The following is an 18,519-nucleotide window of genomic DNA, read 5'->3' on the forward strand; positions in this document are numbered from 1 at the left end:
TTTACCTTAGGTGATTTTTCATTTTCAAGTTCCCTCATACTATATTTTAGAAATATTCTTTTCAAGAGCTTATGAATGAATTTTTAATCCAATCTGAATATATTTTTCCTTAAATCTGAAATATTATAGGACTTACATTTATTGTGATTACCAGTATATTTACTTCCTCACTGATAAATTGGAGACAATAAAATATAACTAATAGTTAACTATGAGGTTAAATGAGTTAATATGTTCCACGTTTAGAAAAATACCAGATATATGTTTCAAATTTTAAAATTTACATATTATTGTTTTGGCCATCTTATTTTATACTTTTTCCTTTTTTCTGTGATTCACCAGTTTTTTAATGCTATTTTTAATATCATTTTAAAATTACTTTTCCCTCTCTATTGGTTAGAAATTATTTATCCTGCTTATATTCTTTTGGTTATTCTTATAACTTTACCAGGTATTTAACAAAGTATAGAGTTAATCTTTTTCTCAAACACTATGAGAAACTTAGAACTCCTCAAATCTAACGATCCCTCTTTAGTTGTATATAATACAATTATATGTCAAATTATATGTCAAATCACAATTATAATAAAAAAGTCTTATAATTCCACTTTCTCTTCAAATTAGTCATTGTTATTATTTTTATAGTATTAATATGTTTTAAACTGGCACATAATTACCAGTTACTCTGATCACTATTCTTTCTTGCATATCACTCGCTCAATTTTTTCATTTTTTTCCAGAAGAAAATGCATTTTTTAAAGTTTATTTATCTTTAGAGAGAGTGAGAGAGAGAGAGAGAAAGAAAGAAAGAAAAAGGGAGAGTGAGTGAGTTCAAGTGGGAGACGGGCAGAGAGGGAGAGAGAGAGAATCCCAAGCAGGCTCCGTGCTTTCAGCACAGAGGCTGAAGCCTGATTTGGGGCTGAAGCCCACAAATTGTGACATCATGACCTGAGCCAAAATGAAGAGTCTGATGCTCAATCGACTGAACCATCCAGGCACCCCAAAAGAAAATTCCATTAATGATGAATATCTGTTAGTGGTAAACTCTTTGTTTTTACTAACCTGAAATTGACTTAATCCCCATTTGTAATTAGTAGCTCAACTGGACACAAAAATTTAGACCAACAATCACTTGCTGTTAATATCTTGAGATTTTATTTCAGAATACACTGTATTTCTAAAATAATTTCCTTGTAGCCTTTTCTTTGGTTACTTTTAAAGATGTTTTTCTTTAACTTCGTGTTCTGCAATTTTAGTACTCTGTGTCTGGGTGTAGCTTGCTTTTTATTTTGTTTGGGAACTTCCTGTGTTTCCAGAATGTGAAGATACACATCTTCGGAAAATTCTGAGACATTTCAGATATTGTCTACTGAATATTTTCCTCCATTCTCTACATTCTTGTTTTAAACTCCTAATAACATATGCTGAATATTCACATTCTATTCCACATCCTTAAATATAATTTTTTTCATCTGTCTCCCTCTTTTTAAGCTCTCCCAGTTCATAAATTATCGGCAGCTGTATCTAATCTAAATTTTAAATTTCAATTACTGTATTATTTTATTTCTACAAATTCAACTTATTCTTTTTAATTTTTATTTAATTTTATTTTAGAGACAGAGCACTCAAGCAGGGGAGAGGGGCAAAATGAGAGAGAGAGAGAGTGAGAGAGAGAGAGAGAGAGAAAGAGAGAGAGAGAGAGAGAGAGAAAGAGAGAGAGAGAATCAGGAGTGGAGCCTGACCTGGGGCTTTATTCCACGACCCTGGGATCATGACCTGAGCTGAAATCAAGAATCAGATACTCAGCTGACTAAGCCACCCAGGTGCCCTGTGAATTTATTCTAAAAAAAACAAAAAACAACAACAAAAAAACCCTCAGTATTTTGATAGTGCCTAAACCTTTTCCATATATTTCCTCTTTTTTTTAAATCATTTTGCTCTACATATGATAATTCCAGTATCCAAAGTTGTGAAGTATAACTATGCCACCTGTTACTTTGGATTACTCTTACCTAAATATAATTTTTTGTTGTGCCATCACACCCCATTCTATGAAACATTATCTGTAGGGCTAATGTTTGGCGAGTATATGCTCCTGGAGTGTCTTGTATGTGAGTATGCTCTTGAGAGCCTTGGCTATTCCATGGACCTGACCAATATTTAAAAAAAAAAATACACGTTGACTTGAAGAGGGGCGCAAATAGTGAGGCAGTGAGACATTTCACTGTCCCACAAGTCACATTGTTACTGCAAAACATTTCTTTTCCACCAGTTAGGCCAGTGTGGATTGGAGATTTTAGGTTTCAAGCATCTTAATGTGTATCATAATAAGAATTAGAATTCAGGGCACCTGGGTGGCTCAGTTGGGTTTCTGAATTCAGCTCAGGTCAAGATTTCAAAGTTTGTGAGTTCAAGCCCCACATCGGGCTCTGTGCTGTCAGCTCAGAACCTGGAGCCTGCTTTGGATTCTGTGTCTCCCTCTCTTCCCTTCCCCCGCTTGCACACTGTCTCTCTCTCAAAAATAGATAAACATTAAAAAATTTTTTTTAATTAGAATTTATCAAGCACTGTTGGTGCTGGCAATAGATAGTGCTTTTTATAAGTTACATTGTTTAGTTTTACTTGTTAAATGATTACATGAACAAATATCAGAATTTTGATACACTATGTCACCCCCCCATCATCCATCTTGAGAATGAATAATTTATAAGTTGAAAATACAAACGATTGATGCAAAAAAAAAAGTTAATTTTAGAGGACAATTGAAATTTTAAAAATAAATGCAGGTAATACGACAGTAGAAAACCAAGGATGAGGAGAAGGTGCATGTTAATGCTTTTCTCAAAATACAAACCGTGTTATTTGGAATAATGTCCCACAAATGGCTGTAAAATATACATGCATGTTTTATATTGCAATTTTGTCAGTCTGTGATTGCTTTTATTAGTGTTTATCTCTTTAACTAGAATTTAACCTTCACAGAAGCAAACGTGATTTTTTTTTCTTTTTCAACCTTTCATTAAATTCTTAGCAAGTACTGAGCATATTAGAAGGCATTAAATTAAGCAAGTATTTCTGGAATGAAGAAATAAATGAAATAAATGAGTGAATAAACTAAAGTGCATGGTTGTAATAAGTCTTTTGGTTGGAAAATGACAAAACTTATTATGAAAGACCTTTTATTCCCAGGGAATTCAAACACAAATAATAGACATTCAGTGGTATAAAAAGAACCTTAACAAATATATTAGATCCTTGTGGGAAATCTTCTTGCAATTTACTTTGATTTTTAATTATAGCCTCCTAAAGAATGTTCACTAAATATTTTTTTAGGATAGCTTTGCATATCTAAGCTTTATTATGTATAAGCCTTTCACTTTATTTGCCCTTTGTATTTAAATAAATCTTCCTATTTAAATAATTTAATGGCATGCCTTGAAATAACCCCTTCCCCCTGACCTCAACCTTAACACCATTATTTTAGCATTTAGCTGTCATTTCTGTGAGTCACTGATTCTGATGTAAAAATATCACAAGGGAATATAGATGCATTTTCACATTCTGATAAAAAATTATCATATTTAACCCAATTTCTAAAAGTTACTCTTTTAAAAAACTCCCAATGGAGCTTTTGACAGATATGAGATTTGTCAGTTCTTAGATTTGTTGTGTAGTTAAACATTATGACAAATATAATCACCCCTTTATATTATTTAATAGAAGAAACACTTGGAATTGGTTTTTTAAATGTAATTTTTAAAATACATTGAAGCATTAAGCACATGTTTATACTATTATAAATTGCTTTGAATAACCTTAGTTGCTATTTTGTATTTCAGAAGCAAGTATGCTCAAAACTTTGATAGCTGGCCAAAAATAAAATGCTGTATAACTAGTTTTCCAGCTATATGAACAACGTAGGTAGAGCAAAGTAAGAGCAAAGGGATTGGTAAAGCCAGTAGCTTGTATTCAGATAGAAATGACACATAATAAACATAAGTAATTTCATTATTCACTTAACACCTCCGCCCTGGCCGCAAAGGAAAGATAAGACCCGGCTACCAGGACCTTTTATCCACGTCTTAAGCTACATATCGGCTTCTTAAAGTCTTCTGTGTTCATTTGCTTTAGCCCGGATATGTTGCCACTTACAAGTTTTCTCAAGTTAAAGGTTGATTTTACTGTTTTAATTTTTTATATAAAATATTGGATGAGAAGGGAGTTATATATAATGAGATGTGCTAAGGGCCCTATAATCCTTTTGGAGTCGTTCTGCGCGGTCTCTGCACCAAAACCAGACTGGGGTCACACGGTGAGCCTGGGTGCAGGTTGAATACGCTGGGGGTGGGCTGAAAGGAGACCCATGAAACCAGTTGATGTCAAAAGAAAGCTTGAAGACTAATAATAACATCTCAAAATGTATTAGATCTGTGCATTGCGTCAATTATTTCCTAGGCTAATGGCAAATATGTCTTAATTTTATAACAGTAATACTAAAGACTAACAGCTAACTATTCATTGGCAACCATTTACTATGCATTGAAGCATAAAAAGCTTTAATTCATTCGCAGGCCAGCTTTTTTTTTTCCTTTTGATATGCTCATTTTACCTAACTTTTCTTATTAAATAGAAGGTATTCCTTCAAGTTATAAATCTTTACGAGGTAATTATTGTTCCTGCTTTCTTCCTCCCGTGCCAGATTTCACAAGTGGTATTAAAGGTTTTCCAAAAAGCAAGTTTTATTCCCATTGTCACTGAACACAATTTCCAAACATTTTGACAACTGCCCTAAGTTAGTTTTAAATGTCACACATGGCTACAGTTTACTTTTAAAAAATAACATTTACTTGAATGAGCTTGAGTAACATTCAAGTAACATTTACTTGAATTCAAAGTAACATTGAATAAGATGTTTACATTTACTTCTGAAGAATAATAATTAGTCATTAGATGCTTTTAGAAATTTTCTCTATGGGAGAACAAAATTTAGTATTTGAGGCTTACCCTGAAAATATATAGTAATAATAGAAACCAAATATGAGAGACTAAGAACTCTAAAAACAAAACTGGACAGCATTTGAATCTGATACTGTGATATATTAAAATTAGGCCTGGATAGCAAAAAGCCAGCCAATACAAGAAGGGGACATTTGGAAACTTTGGAAATATTGTTTGTTCTCGCATACTTTCAAAAAATGTTGTTTTGTGAAATTATGCTAAGTCATGACCTCATAAATAGACTAGATTAATATTCAAGTTGACTTGAAAAATAATTTAATAAAATCATAGGAAGTAGGAGCAGTTTTTTTTTTTTTTTTTTTTTTTTTTTTTTGTGGATAGCCAGTGAGGATTGTATAGGAGTTAGAACTTTGGCAAATAGAGAGCACAACCAATATACTGATGTAGGGGTTGAAAATAATTTACAAAATTAATTTAATAAAACGCTTGAAACAGTAGCTAACAATAATTAACAAAATGACAACAAAGCTGTTTGTACTTGCAATTAACAACATATTTAAGCCCAAACTGAATTAATATAAAAATAATATGCAACGAATTGATATCTGACATAAGGTACGTTAAAAATTAATGTTCACATTGAAGACTTGAAGTTGTGACATCTCCAAATACCTTTTCACTTTCACTTCTCAGTTTTATTGAATGCAGCTCGTTGTGGCCTAATATGATGTCAACGGTAATACCCAAAATATTTCTTAATGTAGGACACTACATTTCCCCTATCACGCCAGATAAAATAGTTTAATATATTTACTTTAACAAAAGTCCATGGTTACTAACTCTGAGCTACAGAGCAGGTTTTGTTTCTTTAATTTCTAGCACTAATTGTGGTTCTTAAAGATATCTACAGCTGATATTTGAATTGTCATGCTGTTCCTGAAAAGAACAATATATTTATCCTGAAAGTTTTACTGTTATTCACCCCTAAAGTGTACTTTACGTGGAAAAGTTTCATCATAAAAACACTGTCCACTATTTATACATGTCCAGATCGATTCGACTACATTTTGTAGAACGAGCACAGATTTTTATATCAGACAAGCTGGCTTTCAACATCTCACTTTACACTGTGACCCTGGGAATGTTACATACCTTCTATGAGCCTCCAGTCCTGAATTACAAAATGAGAACATCACCACAATCCTCAAACAGCAAAAAAAAAAAAAAAAAAAAAAAAGCTTGTGTCATGTGCCTATCACCGGGCCAGGCATAGTGTAGTACGTTAGGTGTTCATAATTTTTTCCTCCTTTTTGCCCACTCCTGATATATTTTGGCTAATTGAAGATTAGTGAAAAAATATGGAAGAAGTTACTGGAATAAATCAGCTCCACTAGAAAGCTCATTATATTGCAGGCAATAGTGACACATTCCCAAAGTAATGTTCAATAAGAACCGAAGATTGGTTGTAAAAATGTATTTACATAGTATAATTCAAAGGCAAGAAAATATTTTTCAGGGGAATGACAAAGAAAAGAAACAAGCTACACCTGTGTGTATAGTTTAATTTGTAAAAATGAAGAGAAATACCCAATTTTATTGAATGTCAAATGTTCATGGACAGGTAACAGAAACTAAGGTATTTCACGTAGTCATCTACGTCAACATCAAAACATATCAAAACAGAGTTTCTGTAAAGGAAAAAGCCATTTTTATAATGGGGTTGATAATAATTAGAAGTTCCTATTAATTGTCCATGAAATCTCCTAAGAAAGGTGCTACTTCAGACAGGATTCTAGTAGAACTTGGCACATAAATTCTAACTTTTCCATCCCCCACTACGTTTCACCTTCTTATAGCTCCGCTCACCCAGACAACCTCACATATACACACACAATATTAAAAACACGCATGGCTTTAAAGCAGAAAATTCATTTTCTACAACAAAAGCAAGACACCGTATTTATACCCGATGTTCTCAGTCACGGAAATGGGTTTTCCTCATGGAGTTGCTAATTCACATACATTATTAAGTTCAACCTTTTGAAATGTGTGTCTCTAGGAGGATCTGTTTGATCATGTGCAAGAATTCTAAGGCATTATAAGTAGTTGTTCCACAGGACAAGTGCTGCCCTTGCAATGATATACTCTTGATACGTTTGACAAGTCTTTAGTCTTCAAATGCCACCAGACAGACATAGGGAGACATTCATAGTCTACAGGTGGTTGGCTCAAAGGTCAAAAATTTTGTTTAAAAAAAAAACGTTTATGGAATAGCACCATAGAAAGTCTTTCGGAAACAAATCCTTTTTCAACTGAATCCCAAGAAGAAAGAGAGAGCGAGAGAAAGAGAGAGAAAGAAAGAAATCTTTCAATGACTACGTGGCCTACTTACACTTCGTTTCTTTCTTTCTTTTTTTTTTTTTAAATACAACATTAACCGTGACATCAGCAATAACAGCTACGACAGGTTGACAACAACAGAAAAGACGATAGCAGCTCTGGTGACTTGAGAATGGACCATCCAGGCAGTCACTAGAAGAATTCTGTTCACACCTGTTGGGAGTTCTCTCACGCAGTTCTAAGACATCACAGCGCTTCTTAAGTTTGGTGTGAAAAGGCAGCACTTTCACTGAAAGAACTGAGTTTACCAATCAGATGGGCATTTTCCAGCATTTAAATAAATGATGTCTAGAGATTAATTGCAATAATGGACACTACTGACATTTCCAACTTGTCAAAATGCCAGTAAAATGAAGTGGTCACAAGATCATTTGCGTCTCAAAGAGGTGAATCTGGCCTGCAAGGAAAGTGACTAAGCTGAAGTATTCCAGTTTCCAAACATCGGACACACCCACAATTAAAGTACAAAGCACCCTCAAAAGACTCCCATTTCCCAACATCCTCTATGGATCTGCATCCAAGATACAAAGCCAAAGCAATTATCCTCAGATGCAGGAAGAGGGTTTTTCTGTATGTGACCTGCAAGACCATTTTATTTCTCCCAAATGTTGAAGAATTGTCAAAAAGAACACTTTGCAAGGTCACAGACCCTGAACTGAACTGCTTGAATTGCAAGGCATCTGCATCAAGCTGTCAACAAAAGCTTGTGGAGTCTTCCTTGAAGTAACATGACGCCCTTCCGCCAGCTTTATTTGGATTTATACATCAAGCATGGAGCTCCAGTCTCCTGGTAATGCTGATCAGAGTTAGGTGAAAACTTCTCTTGTAGTACAGAGATAATTCTGGTCTTACAGTTTTCTTCTGTTCACACTCGTTATATAAAACATTTGTGCTAGTATCTTCATTTAAAAAAAAAAATACGTCTTCTCTCCATTCTGCACATTCCTTGATGTTCTGATGGAGGTTTTGGTGTTATTTTTTGGTATGCATGGTGTCTGGATATCTAATACTTTTGTATCTTATATGAAATCCTTTCTTGTTGATTGTGTCATCAGTGTGAAAATGAATTAAAACCGCATCCCCAATGGAGTAGATTTCTTCTGGTGGCTAAAGACAAAAAGAAACACACAGGCAAATAAACAAACAGAAGGAGTCATTTTTTTCTTCATTGAGATTCATATTTGGGATGGGGGGGGAGTAGGGGTATATATGACTTAATCCTCTCAACAACCTGGAATAGTGAATACGTGTGGCTTCTTCATTTTACAGATGAGCAAACGTGAGTTTCAGAGAAGCAAATGACATGCTCAAGATCATAGTTATAGGTAGTGATGTCGCTGGGCTTGGAACAGAAGTGTGTTTTCAAGTTGGTGTGTCGTTTTTTTTTCTTCCCCCAAAATTTTAAGCCAAGTTCCTTTGATTTAGAAATAAAGTTAGGTTCAAAGAGCATAAAGAGCTATCAAATTTGTTTCAGAAGGTGCTCTGAGGCAGAGACAGTTCCAGAATCCAGATCATCCTTCCCTTCCTGTTTCAATAATCTAAACACCAAGAATCTTTTTTGTTTCACTGCAGCTGGTATTTGGACAGGAGTTCAAGAGTATTCATGTTCAGTATTATTTAAGCAATAGACACTGATGGACAAAAAAAGAGCGGGGGTGGGGGGGGCCTAATGTCTTCTGAACAAAATAAGTCTTCAGAAGACCACTTGATATTTATCTTAAGCTCTCCTTTTTCTTATTTCTCGTGGCAACGCTCTGTGACCTGTACGCTGGCATTCTGTCCCATGCACAAGTGACACGCTGCAGTGGAACAGCATTCTGGTAGCACTGACTGAGTCCGCACAGCACTGGTGGACCCCACCACTCAGCAGGTGTATTCTTTGAGAGGGGAATGCCAACATGGGTTGTGTGCATATTACTTTGCCTTTACGCTGTAATTTAGGAAGTTGACCCAATTGTCAGAGGTGCGTGTTTAAATGTATTGCCTTTAGATTCTTCAAGGTTGAAATATTTATTACACAAGAAGAACATGAATAAAAAAGTTAGAATGTGGACACTAACAGCAAATTAGAGCTACCAAATTCATCCCTCTTGTGTGAGATTATTGAGAAAATTCAATAGAGATAGAGAAAGAGGTGAGGGAGAAGAGGCATAGTATAATTTGTCAAGCCAATAACAATACAGTGTAACCTTTTTTTTTTTTTTTTTTGTAAAAATGTTGTCAATTTGTACATGGCACACATAACAATCACGAATCATTGAGCTTTTTTTTTTTTTTTTTTTTTTCAATCTGGCTATGGTTTCCTGCTGGTACTGTATTTACCCCTGATCCACAGAATCGACCAAGCCCCACCGCTGTCGAATCGAGACCATCAAAGAGCTCAACATAGTCATAGCCACAGTCAGCTTCTTCCTCCACCTCGAAAATCGGGAAGGATAACTCCAGGCGAAAGCCACGTTCTGACACTACCAGCCATTCACAGTCGACCTGTCCTGGGTAGTTGTTATCACCAAACTGAGCATGCGAGTATAGATCTCTGGGTTTCGGTTCCGCTTTCAGTCGACCGCCACACTCTGCCCGGAAAAGAAAAATGAAATGAATCCAGTGAGGTGTCACAAGTCCCCTTTCAAATTTGATGTAGTCTAACCCTCCTCTACTTTCTGAATTCATTTTCATCACCGGATGTGTGTCCCATAATTGTGGGGTCTGTGCAACAGGTACTGACACGGGCACTACACGCAGACTGCTGGGCTGGAATACCACCTCCAACACCTACTAGCTCAGTTACTTTATACGAGTGATGCCATTTCTCTGATCCATAGGGCAAAATGCAGGTGATAACAATATAACAACAGTAGCAATCTTAGCGGGCTTTGAGGATTGAATGAATACATGAAAATCACTTAAAACAGTGCCTAGCGTCTAGTAACTCTTAATAAATATTCTTGTTACACATGATACTGTTTTTAGTTCCAAATAACTAGTTCTAATAGAAAAAAGATCATTATCTTCATTCAAGTTTAATCTTAATCGATTAAGAACCCAGAATCCAAACGAATAAGAAAGAATTTAAAAATCAACAAAATATAAGACACCTGGGTAGCTCAGTCGGTTCAGCGTCCGACTCTTGGTTTTGGCTTCAGTCATGGTTTTGCAATCTGTTGAGTTCAAGCCCCACATCGGGCTCCCTGCTGGCAGTGCGGAGCCTGCTTGGGATTCTCTCTCCCTCTCTCTCTGCCCTTCCCCACCCTCCACTCTGTCTCTCTCTCTCAAAGATAAATAAGCTTTAAAAAAAATCAACAAAATGTATAAAATTTCTATGTGTGTGTGCATGATATAAAACTCTACATAGAATATATAGAACAGTTTGACTTGGGTAGAAATATTTACCTAACTGGGTTGGGAAAAACATACACACATCCTTAATTGCAGTTACCTTTGTAGTTCCAGAAGCTACTAAGTATATTTGTGTTTGTAATAAATAAAAAATTTAAATGCTCTTTTCACAGCTTCTTTTTCAGAGAGATATCAATAAACTTATGGATTACCAGTTATTACTTTTGTCATTAGAGGTAAATGTACCAAATAGATAAGTATGCATAAAAATTTGTAGTTAGTGTAATTTACATATAACACTTTAAAAAATTTTTTCTCAGAAACTTTGTAATCTTCCCCCCGCCAAACCTCCTAATAACTAGGGCCTATATAGGTTATTATCCCTAATAACTAGGCATTATATGTATTATTATGGCAGAGGGTCGGGGGCAAAGGAGATAAAGAAAGGGATATAAACATGTCAGAAGCAAGTAGAATTTCTTTCTATCTCTGTTTGTCAAGCACTGAGGGATCCCTGGGAAGCCACAATTTCAGTGCTAAGACCGGGAAAATCCCAGGAGAAGTGGAATAAGTTGGGAGGGGACAGAAATGAAAGCCCAAGATGAAAAGATGTGGACAAGCAGGACACTGGCTTTCAAACCACAACTGTGACATTGTCATGATCATGCGACCAAATCATCCTCAGCAGCACCCTGTGAGGATGGATTGTGCAATTACAAACACTTAGCTGGAGTTTTCAGGTCTGTGTACAGTTTACCCACACTGTGGTTTGGTGACTTTCAATAACAAAATATTTCTGAATCTCCAGGATGGAAACACCGTTCAGATGTGTCTAAATATATGTAGGCACAACGACATTTAGATTCGTGTGTGTGGCTAATATCCAACTGGAGTTCCAACCACAAGAATGACTGCCCCCTAAGCTGTGCTCCATGGTGAATGTCAATGTCCCTCTATGTTCCCGGTGGCAGATGGGGCATCCTGCACAATCACTCGATATGGGTGCTACTATTGCCCATGTAAAAAGCTGAAAGCTGGACTCATCTCTTAAATATTGTCTCTTGAGTCCTACAGACTGCGAACCAAACATCTTACCCTTCCTACCAGGGCAGGGCGCTCTTCTTTTTTTTTTTAATTTTTTTTTTAACGTTTATTTATTTTCGAGACAGAGAGAGACAGAGCGTGAACAGGGGAGGGGCAGAGAGAGAGGGAGACACAGAATCTGAAACAGGCTCCAGGCTCTGAGCTGTCAGCACAGAGCCTGACGCAGGGCTCGAACTCACAGACCATGAGATCATGACTTGAGCCGAAGTCGGACGCTTAACCGACTGAGCCACCCAGGTGCCCCAGGGTGCTCTTCTAAGTCCAAAAATTACGGTCCTTCCCCTGTGACAGAACCCAGCAGCCAAACTACCTGGGTCCAAATCTGGTCTCTGCCCTTCATCCGTTGTGGGACTGTATCTCACACTTCATTTCTAAGACAAGCATCATACACAGTAGCCCCACCCCAGGGTCTAGACGAAGAGTGAATGGTTTAATATGTGTAAAATGCTTGGAAGGTAACTGGCACATAGGAAAGGCTCTTTTAGTGGAAGCTACCACCATTTCTGCCATAATTTTCCAGTGAGAACATTGAAATGCCATCATCTGTGCTGCTAGGGATCCATTCAGGTATGAAATGAAAAGCCAGAAAAAAATGAAAAACAATTGAAAACACTATGAATCTGCTATCATAGTGGAAGACTTATATTTTTGAAGCCCGGGAAAATATTTTGTGAAAAATATTTCCAAACGTAATATGTAAGTGTATAAACCAGTGTAATCTCATTTAGAGGTTTTTAAAAATTCTACCTGTTCTCAAAGTTTGATATAATTGCTGGATTTTGTTTTGGTTTCAACTTTTTAAAAAACTTTTATCCCACAGCCAGGAAGAGCTGAAGGCACAGACTGTGTGTTCGGAAGAAGGCTTTAGTTTCAGTGTGCCTGCCTTGTACAAACAAAGTAGCAAGACAAAGACCAGGATCCAAAAGATACAATTCTCTGCCAGTCCCAACTTCCAACAAAAATCAAGGAGGAAATGAACTAGTTGAACAAAATGGAAAAGGAAGGGCTCCTGGGTGGCTCAGTCAGTTGAACCTCTGGCTTCGGCTCAGGTCATGACCTCGCAGTTTGTGAGTTCAAACCCCGTGTGGGGCTCTGTGCTGACGGCTCAGAGCCTGGACCCTGCTTCAGATTCTGTGACTCCTTCTCTCTATGCCCTGCCCCGCTCAGGCTCTGTATGTGTGTGTGTCTCTCTCTTAAAAATAAACATTTAAAAAAATTAAACAAAAAATGGAAAGGGAGATTTCATGAAACCACTCAGGCTCTGTGTGTGTGTGTGTGTGTGTGTGTGTGTATGTCAAAAATAAACATTTAAAAAAAGTAAACAAAAATGGAAAGGGGATTTCATGAAACGTTTGTGAATCTAAAAATGACAGTGAAGAGTTATAACTGGGTTTTATTGAAAATTTCTAGAAAATGGCAATATTCAAAACAAATAAATTACATTTAAGGGTGACTAAAAATGTTTCATAAAGTTCACCGGCTTTCGTTTATCTGTTTCAGAGCACAACTGCATTCCTATGGATCATTGCTCAAACTAATAAATCTGGAATTAATGATCCAACAGTGAAAAAGAGACAGAGACAGAGACAGAGACAGAATTTAGTCCACAGAATAAAATTTTTAAGAACAAACATTTGAATATTATATGCAGAAGAGGTGTGATTTTAATATGCCCTGAGAGAAATTCCATACACAGAAAATAACAGGCAGAATGAGGGCAATTGCTTATGAGTGTCTTTGAGAATCCTTGTGGCAATTCTTCAAAATTTAGTTCATGTATCATTTAATATGGTCCCTATAAAGGATGTTTTTTTAGGTAAATACATTCCCTGCAAATATTCTGTTCATTTACTAAGTTGGAGCAATATAAAAGTAGTGTAGCATGTCAGCAATATTGTTTTTAAATCAATTGTTTGAATGTACTCTATAAGCTGCCAGAACATCTTCTACAGAATTCTGGAAAATGAAAATAAAGCTGCATAAGGTAGGTGACAAGAAGGGAAGAGAAGCCTGAGGGTGACTTTCCTGTTAATTTGGAAACACATGATTGTTTATTTCTTGATAAAGTATTAAATTCCCAAAGAGGTCCTGTAACTTGACCTACAAATGCCTTTAGTGGACATTCTAATTAAATTGAGTTAGATCAAAATAATTTCCTTGCTAAGAAGTTTAATAATGTATTATTTTATTTTTTTTTAATGTCATTGATAAATAGTATGATGTTGTATGCTCCAGGAAAGAAGTCCTACCAGATGGGCCATGTTTTATTTTATGCATTTATTTTCTTAATATTTCAAGTTTTTATTTAAATTCTAGTTGGTTAACATAGAGTGTAATATTAGTTTCAGGAGTGGAATTTAGTGATTCGTCACTTACATATAATACCCAGCACTCATCACAAGTGCCCTCCTTAATGCCAATCACCCATTTTGCCCAACCCCCCCCACCACCTCCCTTCCATCAACCATCAGTTCCTTTTCTGTAGTTAAGACTCTCCTATGGTTTGCCTCCCTGTCTCTGTTTTTTTTTTTAATGTTTATTTATTTTTGAGAGACAGAGACAGAGAGAGAGACAGAGAGACAAAGCGTGAGTTGGGGAGGGGCAGAGAGAGAGGGAGACACAGAATCCAAAGCAGGCTTCAGGCTCTGACCTGTCAGCACAGAGCCCGACGCGGGGCTCACACCTGTGAACTGCAAGATCATGACCTGAGCCTAAGTTGGATACTTAACTGACTGGGCCACCCAGGCGCCCCTTCACATTTCCCCCTTTTTCTGTATGATAGCCATATCCTCCGAGAGAATACACAGGAGATAAATATATATATATATATATATATATATATATATATTTTTTTTTTTTTTTTTTTTTTTTTTTTTTACTGGAGGATTTGGTTCCTTTCATAAGTTTATTTAAGGGTAGTGGAATACCATTTGTTACCTGATTAAAATATATTTAAGCTTAGAATTTGGACACTATCAGAGAATAAAAAGGACTCTTCCCAATAAAGTCCATTACTTGTGGATTTTTTTTACATAGCATTACTTGTGAAAAAAAGTAGCCATAAAACCATATTAGAGCAATATTTCTAATCAGCTGGCTTCAAAATTCATGGTATTAGAAACTTGTGGATAAAACTCAAATTTTATACAGAAATATATATAAATTTACTCAAGCAAATTAAAAGGCATATTTCAGGGCCCATCAATAAGAGTTACAGATATTCTAGAAGCAGTTAAATAATGAATAAGAGTTTTATACATGTAGAAAAAATTGACTGATGTAGTACTGGACTTGGCTGTCTTGTCAGTAGAAATTGACTGAAAAATCCTAAGTACAGAAACATCTGGAAATCAGAAGTTTAACTTGCCAGACTGTAAGCTGTCAACAGGCAGGAATTCCTTCTATTCCTTATCAACTCCCACAAATTGCTAAATTTTTTGCTATAAATTACCAATACCTTACAGTCTATCCAAAGCAGGTGTCAAATAAATATGTGATGAAAGACTATGGGATAAATTAACTTATTAAAGAGAAAGCTTTAAGAGACATAAATAGGAGGCAGTACCTCAGAGGATTTCAACATGTATGGCTACTAGAAAGTAACAGTATAAAACAAATCTACCCAGAAAAGATGCCTGGTTAAGTGAGAGCAAAAATTTATGCATAAAGAAAAAAAAAAAAACACAAACAGATAATATGAAAAATTTTGATAACAGCAAATGAGCCCGAGTTAAGAAGCCAGGATTCTAATACCAGCTATTATTTTTTTGTTCTACTTCAGGCATTTAAGTTTTTGTTCAGAATCCTTAACTGTGAGATGACAGGGCTGGATTAAAAGATATCCAGGGTACGTTTTCACCTAATGAAAATATGACTCATGTTGCTCAATTGGGTATTTGAATGCATGTGAACAGAACAGGGAAATAAAATAGGCCCAGCCAGTTACATACTTTAAACAGAGGGTTTTTTAAAACTTACATAAGGAAAAATTCAATCTCTACCATTGCTTCAATAACAGACCAGTTTGGTATCCTTTTTCTTCCTAATCTGAAACTTTTACGTTAAGAGAAAATATACTGTGGTGGAAAGTATGTGAGCTTTGGAGATAGGTAGTATAAAGATTAAATTCAGGCTTTGACATAATTTTAGAAATCTCTAAAAAATAATCAATCAATTTCTTTATCTGAAAAATGAGAATTTGGAAGATTCATTAATTTTAGAGATTTCTAAAATTTCTTTATCTGAAAAATGAGGATAATAACACATCGTATAGTCTTTATCTGAAAAATGAGGATAACACATCGTATAGTCTTTTGAGGATTCAGTATACGTAAAGTGTATGTATTAAGTACATGTGTGTGCCTAAATGCCAAATGCATGCTATATAGACCATCAGATCTCAATATGTGATCTCATTGAGAAATTAGATCCTAACAATGGGTTCTTAAGGGTTATATAAACACTGCAAATAGGGTTCATGAGCAGAGGCCATGCAAAATTAACAAGTTGTGGAGTTTTACAGCTATAAGAAACCTTAAATAGTAGTTTACAGATAAAGAAACAGATCCAAAGAAATGATCCTTTCCAACGTTCCCAGCTAGGTAATGGCATCATTAGACCCAAACCCCAAATGTATCAACAGACCAGGACATGATATAAGTCTTAATCCTTCTACTTACCAAAGGTAACAAGAGATAGTATGAGATACTATAAAAGTAAGTTTTTACTAACGTAAGAAAGAGGAATTCATAGACAGGAAAATTAAAAATATTATATAGTCAGATATTTCAAGAACTTTGACAGCATATTTTTATACTGCTTTCTTGGAACTTATGATACCCAGGATATTAAAGTATGCATATATATGCCATAAACTCTGTGCTATCAGAAAAGTATTGATGAAGTAATGGGATTCCAATCATTCCACCCCTTCAATGCATAACAAGTTATCAGGAAAATATTTAAAGAGTACATGTCAAATGGGTGGAAAATCATTAGTACGAAATGTCTATAGTCCATGAAAAATTTTTCTCAAACATAATATATATAATATATATAAATATAAATATATAAATAATTTTAAATATAAATATTTATACTAATCCTGAGAAACAATTAATTTGAATTATCATTGAGTCCAACCATTCCTAGTATGAATTAGATCAATATTTTGACAATATTCACTTTTTTTAAATGTTTTTTTTTTATGTTTATTTTTGAGAGACAGAGAGATACAGAGCACGAGTGGGCAAGAGGCAGAGAGAGAGGGAGACACAGAATCTGAAGCAGGCTCCAGGCTCTGAGCTGTCAGCACAGAGCCTGATGCGGGGCTCGAACTCACGGACTGCGAGATCATGACCTAAGCCGAAGTCGGACGCTCAACTAATTGAGCCACCCAGGCGTGCCCTGGACAATATTCACTTTCTCACATATAGACTTCAATATAAATCTAATGGTCATAACAAAATGTATTAAACTGGAAAGTAATATTGGATAATGGAATAATTAAAATTCTGATTTCTCACATAAAATTAAAAAAATTCAAACAAAAAATCAGGAAACCATGATGAAAATTACTACACTCAAAATGTTTCCTGGTAAAAAATGTATACTATTTCTAGTGCGTTTTACACCAAGATGGATTTCTACCAGGCGGTGTCTAAACGGTTTATGCATCATGAGTGCCACTAGGTGGCACTATAAGCTAAATGACTTTAGGAAACTACAATCAACTGATTTTTTTATTTGTAACTGAATGAAAAAAAAAGGACATTTCCTAGACATTTATGAAATATATTATTAGGCTGGCTCCAAGTTATAAAAAATGTTATTCTACATTTTGGCTAAAATTTTCCATATTTTTCTAAATTATATTTTATTTCTTGAAGATTTTCATTACAAAGTCAAATTAGGGATTAGGATTAGGAAAAAGATTGTGTTGCATACCAAATAAAGGGAAAAACAAATGAGGCTCTGTAAAACAGAGAGATAAATCTCAAAACTGAGATTTATAAAAATATATTAATTCAAAATCTAGGTAACCAGGTAGGATATTAGAGAAAACATAATTCTTGAATACTAAGATATAGATTTTTAACTGTTAAACAGAACATATAAATCAAACTGCCAAAGTGAATATGGAACATATTATACAAATATTTAGAGATAATTCTACCTGGTCATACTGCATTGAACATGAATGAGATCAAATTATTGCATTTCCTTTTAATGTTCAACAACTACAAAGACATATCGGTAGGATGCAACATTGCTCTCAAATATTTTACAAAATGCTCCAGTGAGATTTCTTCTACTGTCCTCAGAGATTCGTTAATGTTCCTGTTATAGGATCCACTGCATTCATTCCCGGAAGAGAAACCTAGATCTTAGGAAAGAGAAACATAGCCCTGATTTGCTGACCTGTAGAATGTGTGGCTTGAAAGCCTTTTCTTTGAACAGATGCATCAGAAATAAACCGAACAAACATTTTATTTCCGGTGGCCACAAGGGGCTCTGGTATCTTGCTGCCACACAGTCGTCCAAGAATTGGTGATTTTTCTGTTTCTCCATCAAATACTTCCAAGTGATCATAAGCACACTCTTGATGCTGTTCAATCTCAAACTCACTAAAGGCCTAGTTAAAAAAAAAAAAAAAAAAAAAAAGAAGAAGAAGAAAGGAAAAGAAAAATAAAAAATCACATATCACTCAAAATGGGTTCT

At 35.3% G+C, this 18,519-nt stretch overlaps 1 protein-coding gene across 3 annotated transcripts in view; it reads right to left on the minus strand.

Annotated features, from left to right (window-relative positions):
• Positions 1-5,416: 5,416 nt before the first annotated feature.
• TLL1 (tolloid like 1) overlaps positions 5,417-18,519 on the minus strand; it is a 210,845-nt gene continuing 197,742 nt past the window's right edge. For all 3 annotated transcript variants that reach the window (XM_058720950.1, XM_058720951.1, XM_058720952.1), the window contains 3 exons: positions 18,220-18,433; positions 9,682-9,932; positions 5,417-8,466 (listed from right to left, as the gene is read on the minus strand). In XM_058720950.1, coding sequence (XP_058576933.1) covers positions 8,332-8,466; positions 9,682-9,932; positions 18,220-18,433 — 600 coding nt within the window. In that variant the 3' untranslated portion in view covers positions 5,417-8,331. The remainder of the gene's footprint in view (positions 8,467-9,681; positions 9,933-18,219; positions 18,434-18,519) is intronic.

The sequence above is a fragment of the Neofelis nebulosa genome, chromosome 3, assembly GCF_028018385.1.
Source record: "Neofelis nebulosa isolate mNeoNeb1 chromosome 3, mNeoNeb1.pri, whole genome shotgun sequence".
Classification (NCBI taxonomy): Eukaryota; Metazoa; Chordata; class Mammalia; order Carnivora; family Felidae; genus Neofelis; species Neofelis nebulosa.